We start from the raw sequence: 20521 nt of genomic DNA, 5'->3' as shown, positions 1-20521 counted from the left end.
AGGCTTGGCACACAGAGGTGCTTGGGAAGTGTTGGGTGGGCATGAATGATCTGCGGGTCCGCACCCACGGGGTTGCTCCTGGGAGACAGCAGGGACAGGCACACCAGTGCCCAGCACTTGCAGTCAGGCTGCTCTTCCCAGCCTGCACACCTGCTCCCAGCCCCGAGGCCAGGGACCCCCTCTCATTGACACCGTGGGAATTGGCAGACACCACGCATCGGGATCTGTCTCCAGAGAGCTGGCTGTCGAGCCTGTCCCCGCACCTCACCCTCTGGGACTGATGCCACAGGATCATTCCCAGTCATCCAGGGCTGTTTGCCAGCCTTTGGCGACTGTAGGAAGCTGCACAAGGCAAACTGAGCACCTACTGTTTACCAGGAGCTGTGTGGGTCATTCTGGGGGCAGAGGTCACAAGAGCTTGGTGAGGAGGTAGAGCTCGCACAACACTGAGGACAGGCTCGGCCCTGTGTGGGCATCACCTGCTGCACCACACCCCACTGCTGAGATCGGCCAACGGGGCCCAGAGAGACTGAGCCACACAGCCAGCGGGCGAGCCTGGATCTGGGCTCAGGCCCTACATGCTGAACCATTGGCTTCTCTAACCACAATACCTGGTGCTGTCTCAGACTGTCAGTGTCCATCTGAAAATGGGGGCCCTGCCCGGGCTGGGCCACACATGGAAGGGGATAAAGCCTGCAGGCATCCCTGGCCAGCTGGATAGACGGGAGTCACAGGTCTGCAGGACCCCAGGAGGGGCAGGCACTGTGCCAGGGTCCCAGTGTGTGTCATAGAGACGGTCGGGTGGGCAGGACAGGCAACTCAGGCTCTCAGTCCCTCCCCGGGCAGAGCTCGGTTTTCCACCAAGAGGCTTGGCTGCTTCCCGGCCTCAGGGATGGGCAGGGGCCTGGTGGGTCTCAGGGACACGGGTATATTCGGGCAGCGGCCCTGTCTGGGCTTTGCTATGAGCCCCCAGCAACCCCAAGCGCCAACACCCACCCTCCCCTGCAGCCCTGAAGTCCTCGCCCTCCAAGAAGGGGCGCGGCGGAGCCCTGCTGGCTGTGAAACCCCTGGGGCCCACAGCTGCCTTCTCGGCCAGCCAAATCCCCAGCGAGCGGGAGGAGGCCCAGTACGACCTGCGGGGGGCCCGCAGCTACCCCACGCTGGAGGACGAAGGTGAGGGGCAGAAGGCAGAGTGCGCCTGTGGGGGCTCCAGGGTGTGTCAGCAGCAGCCCAGTGGGTGGGGCGCCGCCTCATCCTGAGTACTCATCACTCAGCCTTCCCCTCCGGATCTACGATCTGCAGAACCTCCTGCCCAGGGACTGGGGGCTTCTGGGACGGCCCCAGGGAAGAGCCCAGGGAGAGCTGAGTGTAGAAGGCTCCACTGGGTGGGGTGGTGACAGCTCCCGCCTTCTCTCACGGTCACTGTTATCTGAGGCGCACCAGGATGCCATCGAAGGCATGCAGCCCCCAGGCTACGCCTGATGTCAGGGAGGGCAGGGGACAGAATGAAGGAATTGACATAGCCATGCAAGGGTCCTGGGGCAGGACCACACTGCTGGGGGAACAGCAAGGAGCCAACAGCAGGGAGGGGAAGAGAGGGAGAGAGGAAGAGAGCAGTGGGGAGGGGAAGAGGGTGGGGAGAGAGGGTAGGGAGGTGACGGGCCAGGCTGCACAGGGCCCTCTGGGCTGTGTAGGGCTGTGGATTCTATTTTGAGAGCGGTCAGAAGCCTTCATGTGAAGGGAAAGTCGTCCTTCCCTGCCGTGTGGGGAGGTGGGCATGTCCAGGAGGCGGGCGGGCACTGGGCGTGGGTTCCCAGGGTGAGCCAAGCCTCAGGGAGAATCCACTGTGTGTGTTTGGGGACCTGGAGGCTCCGCAAGGTACCCACAGTCCTCTCCCCACAGGCCGGCCTGACCTTCTGCCCTGCACGCCACCTTCTTTTGAAGAAGCCACTACAGCTTCCATTGCCACCACTCTGTCATCCACATCCCTCTCCATTCCTGAGCGGTCCCCCTCGGAGACTTCGGAGCAACCTCGGTACAGGTGGGCGGAGGCATCCGCTGTGCACGTGGGCGGGGCCTCCGCTGTACACGTGGGCGGGGGCATCCGCTGTGCACGTGGGCGGGGCATCCGCTGCGCATGTGGGTGGAGCATCCTACGTACAGAAGAGTGAGGCATCTGCTGTGCATGTGGGCGGGGCATCCTATGTACAGAAGGGTGGGGCATCCTATGTACAGAAGGGTGGGGCATCTGCTGTGCATGTGGGCGGAGCATCCTATGTACAGAAGGGTGGGGCATCTGCTGTGCATGTGGGCGGAGCATTCGCTGCGCATGTGGGTGGGGCATTCTATGTACAGAAGAGGGGGGCATCCGATGTGTAGGAGGGAGGGGCATCTGTACAGGTGGGCGGGGCTGCCAGGTAGGCAGGCGGATAGGCAGGGCAGGTAGACTGAGCAGGCGGGCCATCCTCTTTCTGGGTGTCACCTGTTTGCTGTGTCTCTACAGGCGGCGCACACAGTCCTCCGGACAGGATGGCAGGTGAGACCCTGCCCCCTTCCCTCCCTGGGTCTCACCAGCTCCTCCTGCATAGCTCCCAGCTCCCATTCCCGCTCCCATTCCTGCTCCCCAGCCCATTCCTGCCCCCCAGTCCGTCTGCTCTCTGCCCATTCTTTCCTGGGAACAGATTTTTTTTTTTTTTTTTTTTTTTTTTTTGAGAGGGAGTCTCGCTCTGTCGCCCAGGCTGGAGTGCAGTGGCCTGATCTCGGCTCACTGCAAGCTCCGCTTCCCGGGTTCACGCCATTCTCCTGCCTCAGCCTCCCGAGTAGCTGGGACTACAGGCGCCCACCACCTCACCGGGCTAGTTTTTTGTATTTTTTAGCAGAGACGGGGTTTCACCGTGTTAACCAGGATGGTCTCGATCTCCTGACCTCGTGATCCACCCATCTCGGCCTCCCAAAGTGCTGGGATTACAGGCTTGAGCCACCGCACCCGGCCTTTTCTGGGAACAGATTTAAGGTTCCAGCACTCGGCCTTAGCACTGCACACAATCTTGGAGCCACTTTGTTTTTCTTACACCCTGGGACAGCTGTGGCCTGTTGGATCCTTCTTTTTCTTCTTCTATTAAGTTTTTTTTTTTTTTTTATACGGAGTCTTGCTCTGTCGCCCAGGCTGGGGTGCAGTGGCCAGATCTCAGCTCACTGCAAGCTCCACCTCCCGGGTTTACGCCATTCTCCTGCCTCAGCCTCCTGAGTAGCTGGGACTACAGGCGCCCGCCACCTCGCCCGGCTAGTTTTTTTTTGTTTTTTTTTTTTTTGTATTTTTTAGTAGAGATGGGGTTTCACCGTGTTAGCCAGGATGGTCTCGATCTCCTGACCTCGTGATCCACCCGTCTCGGCCTCCCAAAGTGCTGGGATTACAGGCTTGAGCCACCGCGCCCGGTCAAGTTTTTTTTAACTTAAGATACAGTGGGAACATCGTGAAATGCTCCCCTCCTGCCCAAGGCCGGTCTCCTCCCCAGGAGCAACCACTGGGACTGTGGGTTTTGTCTCTTGGCAGATACTTTCTGGGAACACAGCAGATGTGCACCAGACTTTTGTTCCTCTTTTATTTTCACACCAGTGGGCACACCCGTGCGTGCCGCCCACATCTTGCTGTTGTCACTCGACTGATGGGGATCTTGGGCGGGTGTGCACCGTTCCTGTCACGCCTGCGTGCCGTCCTTCCATCCCATGGACTGCACCTGGCTTTAATGCCCAGCCCTCGGGGACATTTGTGAGGTTCCCGGGGTCTCGCTCTTGTGAACACCGGGGCAGTGGCGAGGTGTTGCTTTCCTTAACGGTGTTTTAATCATTGCCGCCTGATGAAAGAAACCCCTTGGTGCCATGGGTGGGATGTGGCCCTCCCCTTGGTCCAGCGTGCCATTTGGAGAGGCCACACAGCCAGGCCCGGCTGCTGGGACGCTGATTCACCTGTGTCAGGCCTCAGCTGCCAGGTGCAGGCACCCCCAGGCGGTGGGCAGGGTCTGTGGCACGCAAGCTGGTCGGGGCTGCCATTCGCTCATACGCCCCCAGAACCTGCTACACCCCAGGCCCTGCCAGCACCACAGTCATCAAGGGACCCAGGTGGACAGTCCCCCGGCTGGGAGTGACAGCCAGAAAGACCAGGCCCAAGCAGGAGGCTCCCAACTCCCCTCTGGGACTGGCCCTGGAGTTCACTGGGCACTCCTGGGGGTAGGACGGGGGGAAGCAAGGAGGGAAACTGAGACACAACCTTCCATTGCCTGCAGGCCGCAGGAGGAGCCGCCCGGGGAAGAGGACCTGCAGCAGATTACAGTGCAGGTGGAGCCTGCGTGCAGTGTGGAGATCGTGGTCCCCAAAGAGGAGGACGCAGGGTGAGCCTGGCTTGGTGGGAGGTCGGGGTGCCCTCCCCCTGCGGGCCAGAAGGAGCCAAGAGCATCCCGAGGTTTCGTCCTGAAGCCGTTCTTTCTTACTGGGTTGTATCTGCAGACAGTGGATTTTCCCATAAGGTTATTTTTTGATTGAAGAGAGTGGTTCTTCACTAGCCGAGGTGATCCTGGCCCCCAGGGGAAACTGGGCAATGCCTGGGGGCATTTGTGGCAGTGAGTGGTGGCCAGGGACGCTGCTCAGCATTAGCCTGCAGTGCCCGGGATGGCCTCACCCCAGAGAAGGACCTGGTTCCAGTATCCACAGGGCCGAGGCAAGAGACCCTGGGTTAAGGGCTGTGTAAGAACATCTCTGAACCTCCAAGCGTTTAATGAATTTTTTTTTACCTTTTTAGTATTTATTTTGTTTTATTTTTAATTTTAATTTCTTTATTTTTATTTATTTATTTTTAATTTTTTTTGAGACAGTATCTTGCTCTGTCACCCAGGCTGGGGTGCAGTGGCGCAATCTCAGCTCACTGCAAGCTCTGCCTCCCGGGTTTACGCCATTCTTCTGCCTCAGCCTCCCGAGTAGCTGGAACTACAGGCGCCCGCCACCTCGCCCGGCTAGCTTTTTGTATTTTTTAGTAGAGACGGGGTTTCACCATGTTAGCCAGGATGGTCTTGATCTCCTGACCTCGTGATCTGCCCGTTTCGGCCTCCCAAAGTGCTGGGATTACAGGCTTGAGCCACCGCGCCCAGCCTATTTTTATTTTTTTGTGAGACAGAATATTGCTCTGTTGCCCACGCTGGGGGGCAGTGGCTTTATCTTGGCTCACTACAGCCTCCACCTCCTGGGTTCAAGTGATTCTCCTGCCTTAGCCTCCCGAGTAGCTGGGTCTACAGGTGCCCACCACCACACCTGGCTAATTTTTTTGTGTGTTTCAGTAGAGACAGGGTTTCTCCCATCACCCAGCTGGGCAGGCTGGTCTCAAACTCCTGACCTCAGCCGGGCACGGTGACTCACGCCTGTAATCCCAGCACTTTGGGAGGCTGAGGCAGGCGGATCACGAAGTCAGGAGATCAAGACCATCCTGGCTAACACGGTGAAACCCCGTCTCTACTGAAAAATAGCAAAAATTAGTCGGGCGTGGCCGAGATCGTGCCACTGCACTCCAGCCTGGGCAACAGAGCAAGACTCTGCCTCAGGGCCGGGCGTGGTGGCTCAAGCCTGTAATCCCAGCACTTTGGGAGGCCGAGACAGGCGGATCACGAGGTCAGGAGATCGAGACCATCCTGGCTAACACGGTGAAACCCCGTCTCTACTAAAAATACAAAAAATTAGCCGGGCGAGGTGGCGGGCGCCTGTAGTCCCAGCTACACGGGAGGCTGAGGCAGGAGAATGGCGTGAACCCGGGAGGCGGAGCTTGCAGTGAGCTGAGATCCGGCCACTGCACTCCAGCCCAGGCGACAGAGCCAGACTCCGTCTCAACAAAAAAAAAAAAAAAAAAAAAAGACTCTGCCTCAAAAAAAAAAAAAACTCCTGATCTGAAGTGATCTGCCCACCTTGGCCTCCCAGAATGCTGGGATTAATTTTATTGAGTTTTGATTTGAAAAAAGAGGTTTAAAAGAAGTATCTATGGTTTAAAAAAACGTAGGACACAATGGTTGTGGCCCTTTTGGGGATATGGCGTCACCTGCTGTTATTTTCTTTGAGACAGAGTCTTGCTCTGTTGCCCAGGCTGGAGTGCAGTGGCGTGATTTCAGCTCGCTGCAACCTCTACCTCCTGGGCTCAAGCGAATCTCCTGCCTCAACCTCCTGAGTAGCTGGGATTACAGGCGCTCACCACCACGCCCAGCTTATTTTTTTGTATTTTTAGTAGAGGTGGGGTTTTACCATATTGACCAGGCTGGTCTCGAATTCTTGACTTCAGGTGATTCTCCTGCCTCGACCTCCCACAATGCTGGGATGACAGGTGTGAGCCCCGAGCTGGCCCCTGCGTGTCTTTACTTTTTCGTGTTTTTTTTTTTTTTTTTTTTTTTTTTTTGAGGTGGAGTCTTGGTCTGTCACCCAGTCTGGAGTGCAGTGGCACAATCTCGGGTCACTGCAAGCTCCGCCTCCCGGGTTCAAGCCATTCTCCTGCCTCATCCTCCTGAGTAGCTGGGACTACAGGCGCCCGCCACCACACCCAGCTAATTTTTTGTATTTTTAGTAGAGATGGGGTTTCACTGTGTTAGGCAGGATGGTCTCGATCTCCTGACCACTTGATCCATCCACCTAGGCCTCCCAAAGTGCTGGGATTACAGGCGTGAGCCACCGTGCCTGGCCTTTTTTTTTTTTTTTGAGACAGGGTCTTGCTCTGTCTCCCAGGCTGGAGAGCAATGGCGTGAACTCGGCTCGCTGCAACCTCTGCCTCCTGGGTTCATGTGATTCTCCTGCCTCAGCCTCCCACCAGGCCTGGCTAATTTTTTGTATTTTTAGTAGAGACGGGGTTTTCACTGTGTTAGCCAGGATGGTCTCGATCTCCTGACCTCGTGATCTGCCTGCCTCGGCCTCCCAAAGTGCTGGGATTACAGGCTCGACGCCCGGCCTGTCTTTACTTTTTTGTCATCTGTCTGGTGTGTGTAATCCCATGCTTGCATTGTTACCAGATTCTTCCTGCCTTTTTAATGATTTTTGCATGAGATGCTTTTTTTATTTTTGTTCCAAGAGAGCTTTTTTAGCACTCACAGCAGCACAGACCGAAAAATAAAGCCGTGAGGGTTTATCTTCCACCCGGTGCTACTGCCACTGTCAGCTCCTTGCCATTGCCAAACCTCGCACCATGAAATTTCAGGCTTTGCTAAAAGGAACTGAACCTCCAATGTGGCAGGAGGGCGTGTTTACCCTCATTCATGGGATGAACACTGTGCACCGTGTGGCCACAGCCAAGGCCAAGGCCGTTCCTCACCTCCTCTCTGTGCCTCCATTTCCGCAAATGCAACACAGCAGTAGCCGCACCCTCTGCATCCCCCCTGATAGACTCAGTGGGTTAATCACAGGAGCCGGCCCTGGCATGTAGTAAGTGCTCAGTGAAAAGGAGAGAGAGGCTGGGCTCGGGGGCTCCCATCTGTGATCCCTCCTAAAGGAGGCTGAGGCAGGAGGGTTGCTTGACCCCACAAGTTGGAGACCTGCCTGGGCAACATAGTGAGACCCCATCGCTACAGAATAAAAAAAAAAATTTGTTGGGCATAGCAGTACACACCTATAGTCTCAACTACTTGGGAGGCCAAGGTTGGAGGATCGCTTGAGCCGGGAGGTGGAGGCTGCAGTGAGCCGTGATTACACCACTGCATGCCAGCCTGGCTGATGGAACGAGAGCTTGTCTCAAACACTTCAATAAAAAAGAAAGAAGCTCTGATCCCAGTGGCTAGGTGCCATCTCTCCCCACTTTACAGATGAGGAAACTGAAATTCAGAGGAGGAACCGGCCCTCCCAGGGTGGCACAGCTGGTGAGGGTGAGGCCAGCACCTGCCCACAGGTGTGTGTGTCTGAGCTGGGAGTAGCAGGGCCACGCTGTCAGTGGGCTGGCAGGTCACTCCTAGGGTCAGCATTTGGGGGCTTCTTGGGAGGTTTGTTCTGATTTGCGTTAAGTGGCAGGCACAGGAGCGCGTGGCCTGTGGTCAGCTGCCTGGGTTTTTGGCGCAGGAGCATGTGGCCTGTGATCAGCTGTCTGGGTTTTTGGCACAGGAGCGTGTGGCCTGTGATCAGCTGTCTGGGTTTTTGGCACAGGAGCGTGTGGCCTGTGATCAGCTGTCTGGGTTTTTGGCACAGGAGCGTGTGGCCTGTGATCAGCTGTCTGGGTTTTTGGCGCAGGAGCGTGTGGCCTGTGATCAGCTGTCTGGGTTTTTGGCGCAGGAGCGTGTGGCCTGTGATCAGCTGTCTGGGTTTTTGGCACAGGAGCGTGTGGCCTGTGATCAGCTGTCTGGGTTTTTGGCACAGGAGCTTGTGGCCTGTGATCAGCTGTCTGGGTTTTTGGCACAGGAGCGTGTGGCCTGTGATCAGCTGTTTGGGATTTCGTCTCAGTGATGACCGTGTGAAGCCCCTGCCTGGATCCTGAGTGTGGGGGCGCAGGGAGCCTCTGTGTGGGGGCTGAGGGTCAAGACCCTCTGTCTATCCCTGTCCCCAGGGTGGAGGCTTCCATGGCCGGTGCCACTGCCGCTGTTGAAGCAGAAACTGCCAGCCAGGCCTCGGACGAGGAGGGCGCACCCGCCAGCCAGGCCTCGGACGAGGAGGACACGCCCGCCACTGACATCTACTTTGTAAGTGCCCCAGGCTCTTCTTGCCACCGGCTCGTCAACCAGACTCTCTCACACACGCTCCACTGTGTGCACACCGTGTACACACAGCCACACACGGGCACGTGAGTGTGCTCTGTCCACCCACCCACATGCTTTCTCACCAGCCAGCACTCTCACGACACGCCTCCACGCACCCACCAGCCACGTTCACACCCACCTTCTCTTCCTGGTCTAACCCCACGGAGTGAGAATCTCCTCCAGACCAGGCCTGTCTGGACCTTCTCCCTGTCGCCATGGGCGTGGCCAGGTGGGCTCATCCTTGAGGAGGACCAGGGGACTGGGCAGTGGCAGGAGGGCTTCACGCTCCCACGCTGTGGGCTGGGGACTCATGACTGCTACTGGGCAGGGCTGAGTCTGCCCGGACCTGGGATCCCTGCTCCCCCTTGTCAGGGTCTGGGTGAGGCAGCTGCCGGGCAACCAGCAAGGCCTGAGGTATCTAGGTAGCGTCTCCACTCCCCAGTGGTCCCACTCAGGTCAGGCAGCCCCAGGTCACAGGGAGGGCTGGAGGCTGCGGCCCACTTCCCAGATGGTTTGTTCTTACCCTCCTGGGAAGGTGGGCTGGGCACAGGCGCCAGGCCTCAGGGCCTGTTTTGCGGGCACCTACTGGCTGCTTCATAACTAACCTCCCTGCTCTGTCTCCAGTGGCGCCTCTGGGGTCCCCATGCCCCGACCTGGCCCTGGAGAAGGGAGGGACGGGCCGCGTGCTTGTGCCCCCAGCCACCCCATGTCGTCACCCCTTTCCCCAGGACTGGTTCGTGCGTGTCCTGGTCTCTGGATGGTACGGGGGCCCTGGGGGCCACGTCCTGCTGTGTGTCTGTGTGCTGATGCCCTGCTGGGTGGGCAGCGGAGAAGGGAGAAGGGTCCTCGGTCCCACCCTGGCACCCCCCACCTTCTGCTTGGCAGTCAGCTGTGCCCACCCGCTCCCCGCTGCCTCCCTCCACCTCTCCCACCCGACCACGGGGGTAGCCGCCTCATCCGCTATCCTCTGTTTTCCTTCCTCCTCTGGCCCGCCCGGCCTGCCCCGTCCAGTTCACGGATGGGAGGTACTGGATTTACTCTCCCCACCATCGCCGACTGCGGGCCATGACGCTGAGCGCCTCAGGGACTGTAAGTGACCGCAGCCGGCCACCCTGGGGAGAAGGGGCGGTGCCCCTCGGGCAGCAGGGAGCTGCAGGTCCCCGGCCGGAAGCTCAGTGTCTGACATCCGTTGTTTTCCAGAAGGGCTTTGGGGAAATGACGGCCGTGGTTGAGGTCAGCGACGCTGGCCCCGGACCGAGTGCTGGGCTGCGTGCACCACTGGGAATGTCACTCAGCCCCAAGTCGAACCGGGCACTCCATAGGGCAGCACCATCGCCACGTGCACAGCTGAGGCTTAGGGTCTGCCTCGGACCCCGGCCGGACCCCAACCAGCCCCTCTCTGCCCCTGGACCCAGCCCTCCCATGTCAGGGTGTCTTGGGTGGATGCTTCTCACTCGTATAGACCTGGCTCCCCTGGCCTACCTGACTGTATAGGGGAGGTCGCACAGGTCAGCAGAGTGGCTGCAGAGCCGGGCTCTGAACTGCAGGGCCATGGAGACGGGGAGGAGATGGTCTCTCCGCACCCACCTCACAGATGGAGGTGCTGAGGCCTCAGCTCCCCTGGGAGCCTGGGAGACCACACGGTTTAGTCAAAATCCAAATCCCCGAGCTCTCAAGGAGTTCCCCCTGGGACGCCACATGGGCCCCACGTAGCCGTGAGATCCTCAGGGCCTGCTGTGGTCATTATGACCAATAAGCAAGGGGCCCAGAGAGGCTAAGAGACCTGCCCAGCGCCGCACAGCCAGAACAGGGCGCAGACCCAAAGCAGGAGTGTCTCCTCAAGACAAAGCCCCCGCCGAGGCCGCCCTGACTCCCCGCCCATCAGCAGACCTGTCTGAACACTGCTGTGTGCCAGGCACTGTGGAGTGATCCCCGGGAGGTGGAGACCACTTCCCTGGCTGCTCCAGGCAGCTCCGTCCCACAGAGCCAGCAGGAAGCCAGCCACCGCAGACCCACGCCCCGGAGATCGTCAGGGAGCTTCCCAGAGGGGCCTGCTGGGAGGGGGAGCACTGGAGAGACCCAGCGGCCCTGCTGGTCACCCCACCACAGGCAGGGAGCCGTTCGCAGAGGCCGCCTACAGAGGGGGGTGCCTGGACTTTGGAAAACACCTGGTTTGAAAGGGCAGATGTGGGGAGGGTGGTCTCGGCAGCAGGCACAGCAGAAGTGTGGGGGCCAGAGGGGAGGCAGGGCAGCCGTTCAAAGCACCCCAAGGCCTGAGTGCTGAAGAGGCTGTGCCCTTGGTTCTGGTCTTCCTGGGGTCACCCGGTTCTGGGTCCCAGCTGCCACTGCCCCCCACTTCCCCTCTCTGCCCAGCTGGTGGCTGAGGAGGTCCCTCTCTGTCCCCCCAACTCCTGCAGGACAAGGAAACCAGCTGTTCTGCCCTTTTTTTTTTTTCTTTTTTGAGATAGAGTCTCGCTCTGTCGCCCAGGCTGGAGTGCAATGGCATGATCTCAGCTCACTGCAACCTCTACCTCCCAGGTACAAGCGATTCTCCTGCCTCAGCTTCCTAAGTAGCTGAGAATACAGGCGCCTGCCACCACGCCTGGCTAATTTTGGGTTTTTTGTTTGTTTTTTTCCGAGACGGAGCTTTACTCTGTTGCCCAGGCTGGAATGCAGTGGCTTAATCTCGGCTCACTGCAACCTCCGCCGCCTGGGTTCAAGCAATTTTCCTGCCTCAGCCTCCCGAGTAGCTGGGATTACAGGCTCCTGCCACCATGCCCTGATAATTTTTTGTATTTTTAGTAGAGATGGGGTTTCACCATGTTGGTCAGGCTGGTCCTGAACTCCTGACCTCAGGTGATCCGCCTGCCTCGGCCTCCCAAAGTGCTGGGATTTCAGGCATCAGCCAACACGCCCAGCCTTAATCTTTGTATTTTTAGTAGAGATGGGGTTTCACCATGTTGGTCAGGCTGGTCTGGAACTCCTGACCTCAAGTGATCCACCTGCCTTGGCCTCCCAAAGTGCTGGGATGACAGGCATGAGCCCCTGCACCTGGCCTGTACTCCCATTTCTAACGCTGTAGCAGAAGGGTACTATCGTCCCTGCCCAGGTGCTGTGTGCACGGTGCCGCCCAGGACACCCCTCCCAGAGAGCAGCTCTGAGTGGCTGTTGCCACCCTCCTCCCTGCGGACCAGCTCTTTCAGGGCTCAGGTGGGGACCCTGTTTTGGCCCCACATTTTCAAGTCCCCATGGGAGCCATCAGTGCAGCCACCAAATCAGTACCAAGCACACATGCAGGCTTCCCACACCTGGCTCTCGAGGGACATTGCAGGGGCGGACCTGACCTGCCGTTCCCACATCGGAAATTCCAGGCTACATTTGCTATCCTCCCAGAGGAATGGGCAAGGCCTGCGCTGGGGTCACGGCCCCTCGGTGCAGGAGTCAGTCCTCCGCGATGGCGGCCTCGCAGGGCAGGAGCGCGCTGCCCTTGGTGCCCAGGGGCCGGGAACGGGGGTCTGGTGGGAGCTGTAGGATCGGGCAGGGTGGAGTAAGCACAGAAGTGAGCCCTTTAGAGGGGGCATGGAGGCAGGACGCGAGGCAGGGAGAGGCAGTGCCTCTGCAGGTGAGGCCTGGGCTCACCTGGAGCTCGAGGGAGGCTCCTGCTGGCCCAGGCTGGGAGCTGGGAGCTGGCATAGGCAGGGGCGCAGGCCTGATAAGGAGGCATGGGTTGGCCTGGGCAGTGGGTGGGCAGTGCTGTCCTGACTGGAAGGACAAGCAGTGGGTCTTGGGGTGACGGACTGGGCTGTGGCTGTGACAAGTTTAGGGGCCGAGGGCTGCCAGGTGGACGTGGCCAGGCAGCTGTGTATTCAGGCCTGGCACTTCAGGCTGCGGCCGGGCCTGGTGGAAATTCACAGGTCGTCTGTGCCGGGAGGGGCGTTGAACGCTGGGGTGGTAACAGAGGCCCAAGAGAGAAGAGGATGCAACAAGAAGACAGGGAGGCCAGGCTGGAGCCCTGAGGAAGCAGCCTGGGGGCAGGAGAAGCAGAGGGAGCTTGAGGGGTCGGGGGCTCCTCAGTGGGCGGGGTGGAGGTGTTTGAGGAACGCACCCTTCCTCCCTCCCCAGATCCCACCCAGACCTGGGACCCCTGACACAGGCACAGCTGGGAAGAGATGTCCGTGTCCCAGCACACGGCCCTGCCTGTGCCTAGCCCTGAACTTGGCCCTCCCTCTGCCCCGCTGCTCAGGAAGGTGTCTCCTGGCTCTTGCAGGGTGGGGGGTCCGAGCCTTAGTCTCTCCCGAGCACATCTGTGCTGGCAGAGGGGGCTGGCCCTGCCCACGGGCAGCCACGTGTTCAGGTCCTGAAAGGCTTCTGGGTTGGGAAGTAGGTCCGGCACCCTGACCTACCAGGACCCTCACAGAGAGCCCCCAGGAGCCTGTGCGCTGGTGCCCATGGCATAGGCAGGATTGGGGGCTGTGGTGGGGCCGGGCTGTGGAGGAGGAGGAGGAACACTCGGTGCTCCAGGTTGTGACCCCCACCCGCTTCCGCCGGCTCTGTCACCTGCTGTCTCAGGCCCTGCCTTGACTGAACTAACCGCTTTCTGCCGCCCGCCCCGCCCTGCCACGCTGAGCTGAGACCCGGGCCCATCCAGGTTGGGAGCAGGTCCACCGGGTCAGAGAGGGCAGCCAGGCTGAGCCACCCCTTGTCCTCCGTGGGGGATTCGCCTCTTTTATGTTCTCCTGTCTCTTCCTTCCTCCCTCTGCCTCTCTTGCGCCTCCTCGCACCCTGCTCTTCTGCGCCTCCTGCACGCGCGCCCACCCGCCAGCCCACCGATGAGAGGAGCTGGGTGTACTCCCCACTCCACTATAGCGCCCAGGCCCCCCCGGCCTCCGACGGCGAGAGCGACACAGTAAGTGCGGCCCAGGTGCGCCCGCCGGCCCTGTGGGCTCCAAGGTCCTACTGAGCGTGGTCCCCAGCCACTGGGACAGGCAGGGACTGAGGCCTGGGGCGGGAGGGCACAGGTGGCCCAGAGCTCCACCCTGGGCTCTCTGGCTCTGAGGTGGCCGTGGGGTAAGTGTCTCAGGGCCTGTGTTGGCCCAAGGAAGCCAGTCCCTGGCAGGGGGCCTGGCGGGTGGCCTGGGGTGGGCCTCGCCCCGCCCGTCGCCCACCTTCATTTGTCCTCTTGCTCTTACAGTAATTTCTATGCAGTCCCCAACCCAGAGCCGAGCTCCACTTTCGCTCCGGCCGCCCCTGGAGGCGCTGCCCACCCTGCTGAGGCCCAGAGCTCGGGAGATGCCCGCCTCGCCGCCCCATTGGACCTCATCCTCCCCCTGCACGGATGCCGATGGCCGGACCCCTCCCCAGCAAGCCTCCCAGGGCCCCGGCAGCCCCGTCGGCAGCCTGCCCCAGTGAGACTGACCCTCCCGAGCGGCAAATCGCATTTGAGTCCTTACTCGGCCCAGAGACGGAAGCACGTGTGTGCTGTTTTAGTAAAAGACCAAAAAAGACAAAAACCCAAACCAGACGAAGAAGAGCCCCCGCCCACTGCACTCTGGTTCTCTGCTGTGCCTGCATGTGTCCTGAGGAGGGAGCCAGGCTGTTCCCGGTGGCCTCTGGGACCTGAGCCCCAGGGGCCCCATCAGCCTGCAGAGGGGACGGCTGGGGTCCCAAGCCACTCTGCCTCCGTCCACCTGGGAAGCGGACCCTCCGGCCCTCAGCTTGGGTTTGGGGGCCTCAGTGCAGGACATCTGGCCTGAGCATCGACTGTGGGGACAGCCCTCGCCCTGCCAAGCACTGCGGCCACTCAGCAGCAGTGGGGCCCTGACACCCACCTTCCAGGTGCCCCTTGAGCAAAAACCTCTGGCGCCTCCGATCCAGACCCACCACAGCTGGAGGCCCAGGCCTCCTCTCCCCCAGGCCACTACCCATTCTGGCGGAGCTCAGGGCTGGGGACTTGTCGTTCTCTTCCGACGTGGGCCACTCGGCAACTGGCACGGAGGGCTCAGGCAACAGAGACGCTTTCTCCGCGGACGGACGGAGCGGGAGGCCGGGCCTTGGGCCACAGGATACCAGCTCAGGGTGGAAGGTCAGGCTCCCCGACCCCTCCACCTGGAGGCACGGCCTAGGGGGCCAGGCGCGGCTCCACAGGAGTCTCCTTCAGGACTGGCGTGGGTGCCGCGGCCTCTTTCTTGGTTAAGTGACGTGATGTCTCCGAGGAGAGGAGAGACTGTTTCCGGCTCATCCCCCTCCAAGAGGGCAGCACTCCCGGTGGTGGGACTGAGCCCAGACTGCCCTGGGGCAGCTTCCTGGGGCCGCTGCGCTCAGAGGGTGCTGGTTGGAGTCGAGAGCTCGGCACAGTCGCCCACCCTGCCCTTCCCCAGGACCCCTGAGAGGGGCTTGTTGGTGACGGCCGTGGGGTTCCCCACTCCCAAGATGTGCCCAGGATGGGAGGAGCTGGCGTGGAAGCTTCACCTTCGGGAAGAATTCCTCTCCAGCCCTGGCAGAGCCTGGTGTGGGGTCTGAGACGGTCAGAGAACCTCCCAGGCAGGGCTCTGTGTTTTGTCTGTTGCAAGCTCTGTACGACGCCACGTCACCCGCTCTTCACATCCTGTCGGCCTCCCGCACAGCCCACGCGCTGCGCCTGGAAGGGCCCTGCTGTGGAGGAGCCGGCCCCATCCCCGAGGCCCTCAGCGAGGACACGCTCCAGGAGAGCAGCCCTTCCACTCTCCACCGAGGAGAGGGGCTCACCCTCCTCGGGAACCAGCTACCCACGTGGCTCCCGTCAGGACCAGCCCGCGTGGGGTCCTCCCTGCCTGCTTGATGGGTCTGTCCAGCCCCGGGAAGCCACCTTGGCCCCAGTTCACAGCCTGGTGCTCATCTGCTGGCACCGGGCATCCACCAATCAGCTTCCCCCATCCCTCCGAAGGACACCCGGCGGGCATCCCCCGGGGAGGCGGGGGCAGAAATCAGAAGGGGTGTCTGGGACCTGGATGACCAACAGGGACAGGGGCATGGTCGTCATCTCAAAGGCCCACACCCCCAGAGGCCACACTGAGCCTCCCAGGGAGCCCTCGAGTCCCCCTGCCCAGAGCCCTGGCACCAGAGACGTGGAGAGCCTGTGGGGGTGACTCGGAGCAGCAGGTGTGGTCCCGGGCGGGCAGCACCACGTCCAGGGCAGCCTCCCTCCGCTGAGCGAGTCACATGATACCAGTGCCCGGCCAACACTCCCTTGCAGGAGAAATTTGCAAACCTCTGTGGATACCACATTTCCATTTTTGTGTTGTCTCCAAGGCCCCTTTGGAGATCTACTTTGTTGGTTGTGTTTTTTGGTTCCTTTCAGAGAACTGTAAACCGAGGCTGAAGTGCCCCACTGACTGTGCCGAGGGGCGGGGGCAGGAGGACGGCAAGACCTATTTATAATATTTAGCAAACTCGGCCTCCCTCAGATCCCCCGCGAGGGAGGCCGCTGGACCCACCCCGCTGTCCCCCACGATAGAAGTCTGTAAATACCTTGGTGACCAATGCCCACTTCCCCTCCTGGGTCACCTCTGATGGCCGCCGTCCACTGAGAATGTGGACAGTGTCCAAATTCCTGTACTGTAATGACTAAAAGGCGTTTTCTCTGAGACTGACAAGGCAGAAACTTCCATGTGTCTCCTGCCAGGCTCTGTCCCCCTACGCCATCCCAACATGTCCCCATTCCCCCGAAACCTGGCTCAGTGCAATACTCCCGTTGCCATGGGGTCCTTCACCATGGTACTGTCTCCACAGCCCCTCAGTCCCCACCCCAGGATAGGCGCCCACCACCTCCTCCTCGTCTCCGGTGGTCAATCGCTCCTCCTGTCCCCACCCCAGTCCCATTTTTATGGCTGAACTGATTCTGAAACAAAACGAAACTGCAAACCTCGTGTGTCTTAACTCCCCCCGGGGATTCCACTGCATTCCTCTGCCCTGTGGTCTGGTGTGTGACAATCCAAAGCGCCGCGCCTCGTGGCCGAGACGAGGGTGCTGTGTCCCTCAAACCCAGAGCCGTGGGCGCCTCTGAAACCATACAGCCACTCCTGGCCCCAAACAACACTGGTTTGCAGCCCAGGTTCCCCGCCCACCCATCCCCACCACACCCCGTCTTTTTAGAGGTCTCTCTAATAAATCGGGTAATAAGCATCCACCCGCTTGTCTGCCTTTCTGTGGGTTCCGGGGTCTGGTTGGGAGTTTGAGGACTGACTTTGTTTTCTGGTTTTTTTTGTTTTTTTTTTTTTTTTTTTTTTTTTGAGATGGAGTCTCCTGTCACCCAGGCTGGAGTGCAGTGGTGCAATCTCACCTCACTGCAACCTCTGCCTCCCAGGTTCAAGCCATTCTCCTGCCTCAGCCTCCCGAGTAGCTGGGATTACAGGCGCGCACCACCACGCCCGGCTAATTTTTTTGTATTTTTAGTAGAGACGGGGTTTCACCATGTTGGCCAGGCTGGTCTCAAACTCCTGACCTCAAAGGACCTGCCCGCCTCAGCCTCCCAAATTGCTGAGATTACAGGCATGAGCCACTGCGCCCGGCCTGAGGTCTGACTTTGATTCTTAGGGAAGAAAGAAACCTTTGTGAGATTGATGCTAATATCAGTAATAGAACCCAAACACCTTACCAGTTGTGAACCTCCTTTAGGTCCCAGTTCAGCTCAGAAAACATCTGTGCTTCCAGCATCTGTGCAGCCCTCCAGAGTTTGTATTTGTTCTGCTAGGGCGGTTCAAATTCAGTCAGGTTGGGACCCCTTGAAGGGAAAAGATTTCTCTTAGGTCTCCCAGATTGAGAAACTACATTGAAAGTAAGATAGGCTGGGCGCAGTGGCTCAAGCCTGTAATCCCAGCACTTTGGGAGGCCGAGACGGGCGGATCACAAGGTCAGGAGATGGAGACCATCCTGGCTAACACGGCGAAACCCCGTCTCTACTAAAAACACAAAAAATTAGCCGGGCGAGGTGGCGGCGCCTGTGGTCCCAGCTACTCGGGAGGCTGAGGCGGGAGAATGGTGGGAACCCGGGAGGCGGAGCTTGCAGTGAGCTGAGATCTGGCCACTGCACTCCAGCCTGGGCGACAGAGGGAGACTCCGCCTCAAAAAAAAAAAAAAAAAAAAAAAAAGTAAGATAGGCCGGGTGCAGTGGCTCAAGCCTGTAATCCTAGCACTTTGGGAGGCCGAGACGGGTGGATCACGAGGTCAGGAGTTCGAGACCATCCTGGCTAACACGGTGAAACCCCGTCTCTACTAAAAAATACAAAAAAAAAAAAAAAAAAAAAAACTAGCCGGGCGAGGTGGCGGGCGCCTGTAGTCCCAGCTACTTGGGAGGCTGAGGCAGGAGAATGGCATAAACCCGGGAAGTGGAGCTTGCAGTGACTTGAGATCCGGCCACTGCACTCTAGCCTGGGGGACAGAGCAAGACTCCGTCTCAAAAAAAAAAAAAGTAAGATCCTGGCCAGGCGTGGTGGCACACACCTGTAATCCCAGCTACTCGGGAGGCTGAGGCCAGAGAATTGCTTGAACCTGTGAGGCAGAGTTTGCAGTGAGCTGAGATCGCGCCCCTGCACTCCAGCCTGGGCGACAGAGCAAGACTCTTGTCTCAAAAAAAAAAAAAAGAAAAGTAAGATCCTGCCTTTAGTAAGGGAGCCCTTGGAACAATGCCGTTTTCAGCACAGCTGTTTTATAAACTGAACATGGAGGTGATCTCGTTTTAAGTTAGTTTGTTTGTTTGAAATGGAGTCACGCTCTATCACCCAAGCTGGAATGCAATGATACGGTCTCGGCTCACTGCAACCTCTGCCTCCCAGGTTCAAGCAGTTCTGCCTCGGCCTCCCGAGTACCTGGGACTACAGGTGCCCGGCACTACACCCGGCTAAATTTTGTATTTTTAGTAGAGATGGGGGTTTCACCATGTTGACAAGGCTGGTCGCGAACTCCTGACCTCAGGTGATCCACCCACCTTGGCCTCCCAAAGTGCTGGGATTACAGGACTGAGCCACTGTGCCCAGTCCATGCAGCCAATCTCTAATGTGCTGCAAGGATGCATCTGAATTTTGGGAAGCACAGGGTCGGGCCTTCGCCTTGTTTTGGACCATCCCAACACCATGACAACCCACATCTCAGGACCGGCAAGGTCATCATCTAGAGTGTCAGGAGATGGTCGTCTGCTTCCTCTGTAAGGTTCCATCCTTGCCTTAACACCAAGCAAAGCATACAAAGCCAGCGTTTGTGGGGATGTTAGGAAGTTGTATTCCAAGATAAGCATTTTATTTATTTATTTTGAAACGGAGACTTGCTCTGTCGCCCAGGTTGGAGTGCAGTGGTGCGATCTCAACTCACAGCAACCTCCGCTTCCTGAGTTCAAGCGATTCTCTGCTTCAGCCTCCCGAGTAGCTGGGATTACAGCTGGGATTACAGTGGTACAATCGTGCCACCATGCCCAGCTAATTTTTGTATTTTTAGTAGAGCCGGGGTTTCACCATGTTGGCCAGGCTGGTCTCGAACTCCTGACCTCAAGATCCACCTGCCTCAGCCTCCCAAAGTGTTGGGATTACAGGCATGAGCCACTGTGCCCGACTCAAGATAAACATTTTAATTTTTTTTCTTTTTTTTTTTTTTTGAGATAGAGTCTTGCTTTGTCACCGAGGCCGTAGTGCGGTGGCACAATGTCGGCTCACTGCAACCGCTGCCTCCCGGGTTCAAGCGATTCTCTCTGCCTCAGCCTCCCAAGTAGCTGGGATTACAGGTGCCTGCCACCACACCTGGCTAATTTTTGTATTATTTAGTAGAGAGAGGGTTTTACCATATTGGCCAGGCTGGTCTTGAATTCCTGACCTCAGGTGATCCGCCTGCCTGGGCCTCCCAAAGTGCTGGGATTACAGGCGTGAGCCACCGCACCCGACCAAGATAAACATTTTAAAAGTTTGCTTCAATTACCATCATCCTCCAGAAACAGGCCTTCCTAGCTCTGAGTGGTTAGAACTGCAGGGCGTGGTGGTAGCAGCGACTATGGGCTGGGGGAGCCCAAGACGGCACATCAGTGTCTTCTAGGTGCCTCCAGCCTTGCCCTTGAAGTCCGTCCTCCCATGCCAAACTTGTTTCAACAGCAAGTCCCCCAAACCCTGCTCACAACCCTCCCACGGGTCCCCAGCACCCACACCACAAAGCTGGGCAGCCTGGGTTGAGAAGGTAGGTGTTAAATGTGACTTTCCCTCCCTGAGCCTCAGCTTCCCCCCCAAGCTTCAGTTTCCCCATCTCTAAAATGAGTTGATGGGGCAATACAAGGAGTTATCAAAGTTTTTTTTTTAAAGCTTAACTCCCAAAATACACAGGTGTTCATTGGCAGGTGGTTCATTGGCAGGTGGTGGAGCATAACGATGACTCTCATAGGAAGGCTTTTCAGTTTCTGTCCCCGCGCCCACCCTCTGCCCTCTGGAGCTGCCTGGTACCTAAGCCCTTCCTGGTTCTTTGCCTTTCGGGGACCTCGCTCCCCAGACACGCCTCTCCTTGGCCACGCCCCTGGTCACGCCAATGAAGTGACACTTCGGGTCTAGACCCGCTTCTTATTGGTCCCGCCTCCGCAGGCCCCTCCCCGCATAAGGTGCCTAGTTTGCCCTTGCCCGGCCCACAGTTTCTCAGGCCCCCTGAGGCGCGGGGACCCGCCTGGGGCTGCCTCCGAAACTGCCTGAAAGGAGAACCCCCGCCCTGGAGCCTACAATGTCAGTGGAGTCGATCACGCGGTCCACATTTTCAGATGTAGTAGAGAGTCTGGGGCGTCGGAG

The 20521-nt window shown here is 58.8% G+C and overlaps 1 protein-coding gene and 1 long non-coding RNA gene across 7 annotated transcripts in view; one reads left to right on the top strand and one right to left on the bottom strand.

Moving 5' to 3' along the window:
- The window catches only part of LOC105485468 (phosphatidylinositol-4-phosphate 5-kinase type 1 gamma), a 68887-nt gene extending 51987 nt beyond the window's left edge, over window positions 1–16900 (top strand). Inside the window, exons 12-19 of one of the 6 annotated variants that reach the window (XM_071086224.1) lie at window positions 1009–1173; window positions 1903–2041; window positions 2504–2536; window positions 4284–4388; window positions 8549–8681; window positions 9750–9827; window positions 13561–13644; window positions 13930–16900. In XM_071086224.1, the coding sequence (XP_070942325.1) occupies window positions 1009–1173; window positions 1903–2041; window positions 2504–2536; window positions 4284–4388; window positions 8549–8681; window positions 9750–9827; window positions 13561–13644; window positions 13930–13932 (740 nt within the window). In that variant the 3' untranslated portion in view covers window positions 13933–16900. The other 5 variants (XM_071086225.1, XM_071086222.1, XM_071086223.1 and 2 more) reach the window with 5 other exon arrangements.
- Window positions 16901–17369: 469 nt separating this feature from the next.
- On the bottom strand, window positions 17370–20498 carry LOC139360206 (uncharacterized). Its single transcript, XR_011617400.1, has 3 exons — window positions 20189–20498; window positions 19677–19753; window positions 17370–17496 (listed from the first exon to the last, which is right to left on the bottom strand). It is a non-coding gene; the product is annotated as an uncharacterized lncRNA (long non-coding RNA).
- Window positions 20499–20521: the final 23 nt, after the last annotated feature.

The sequence above is a fragment of the Macaca nemestrina genome, chromosome 20 (assembly GCF_043159975.1).
Source record: "Macaca nemestrina isolate mMacNem1 chromosome 20, mMacNem.hap1, whole genome shotgun sequence".
In the NCBI taxonomy this organism is placed as follows: domain Eukaryota; kingdom Metazoa; phylum Chordata; class Mammalia; order Primates; family Cercopithecidae; genus Macaca; species Macaca nemestrina.
Note: the sequence above shows the minus strand (reverse complement) of the source record. Positions and strands in the feature narration are given on the sequence as shown.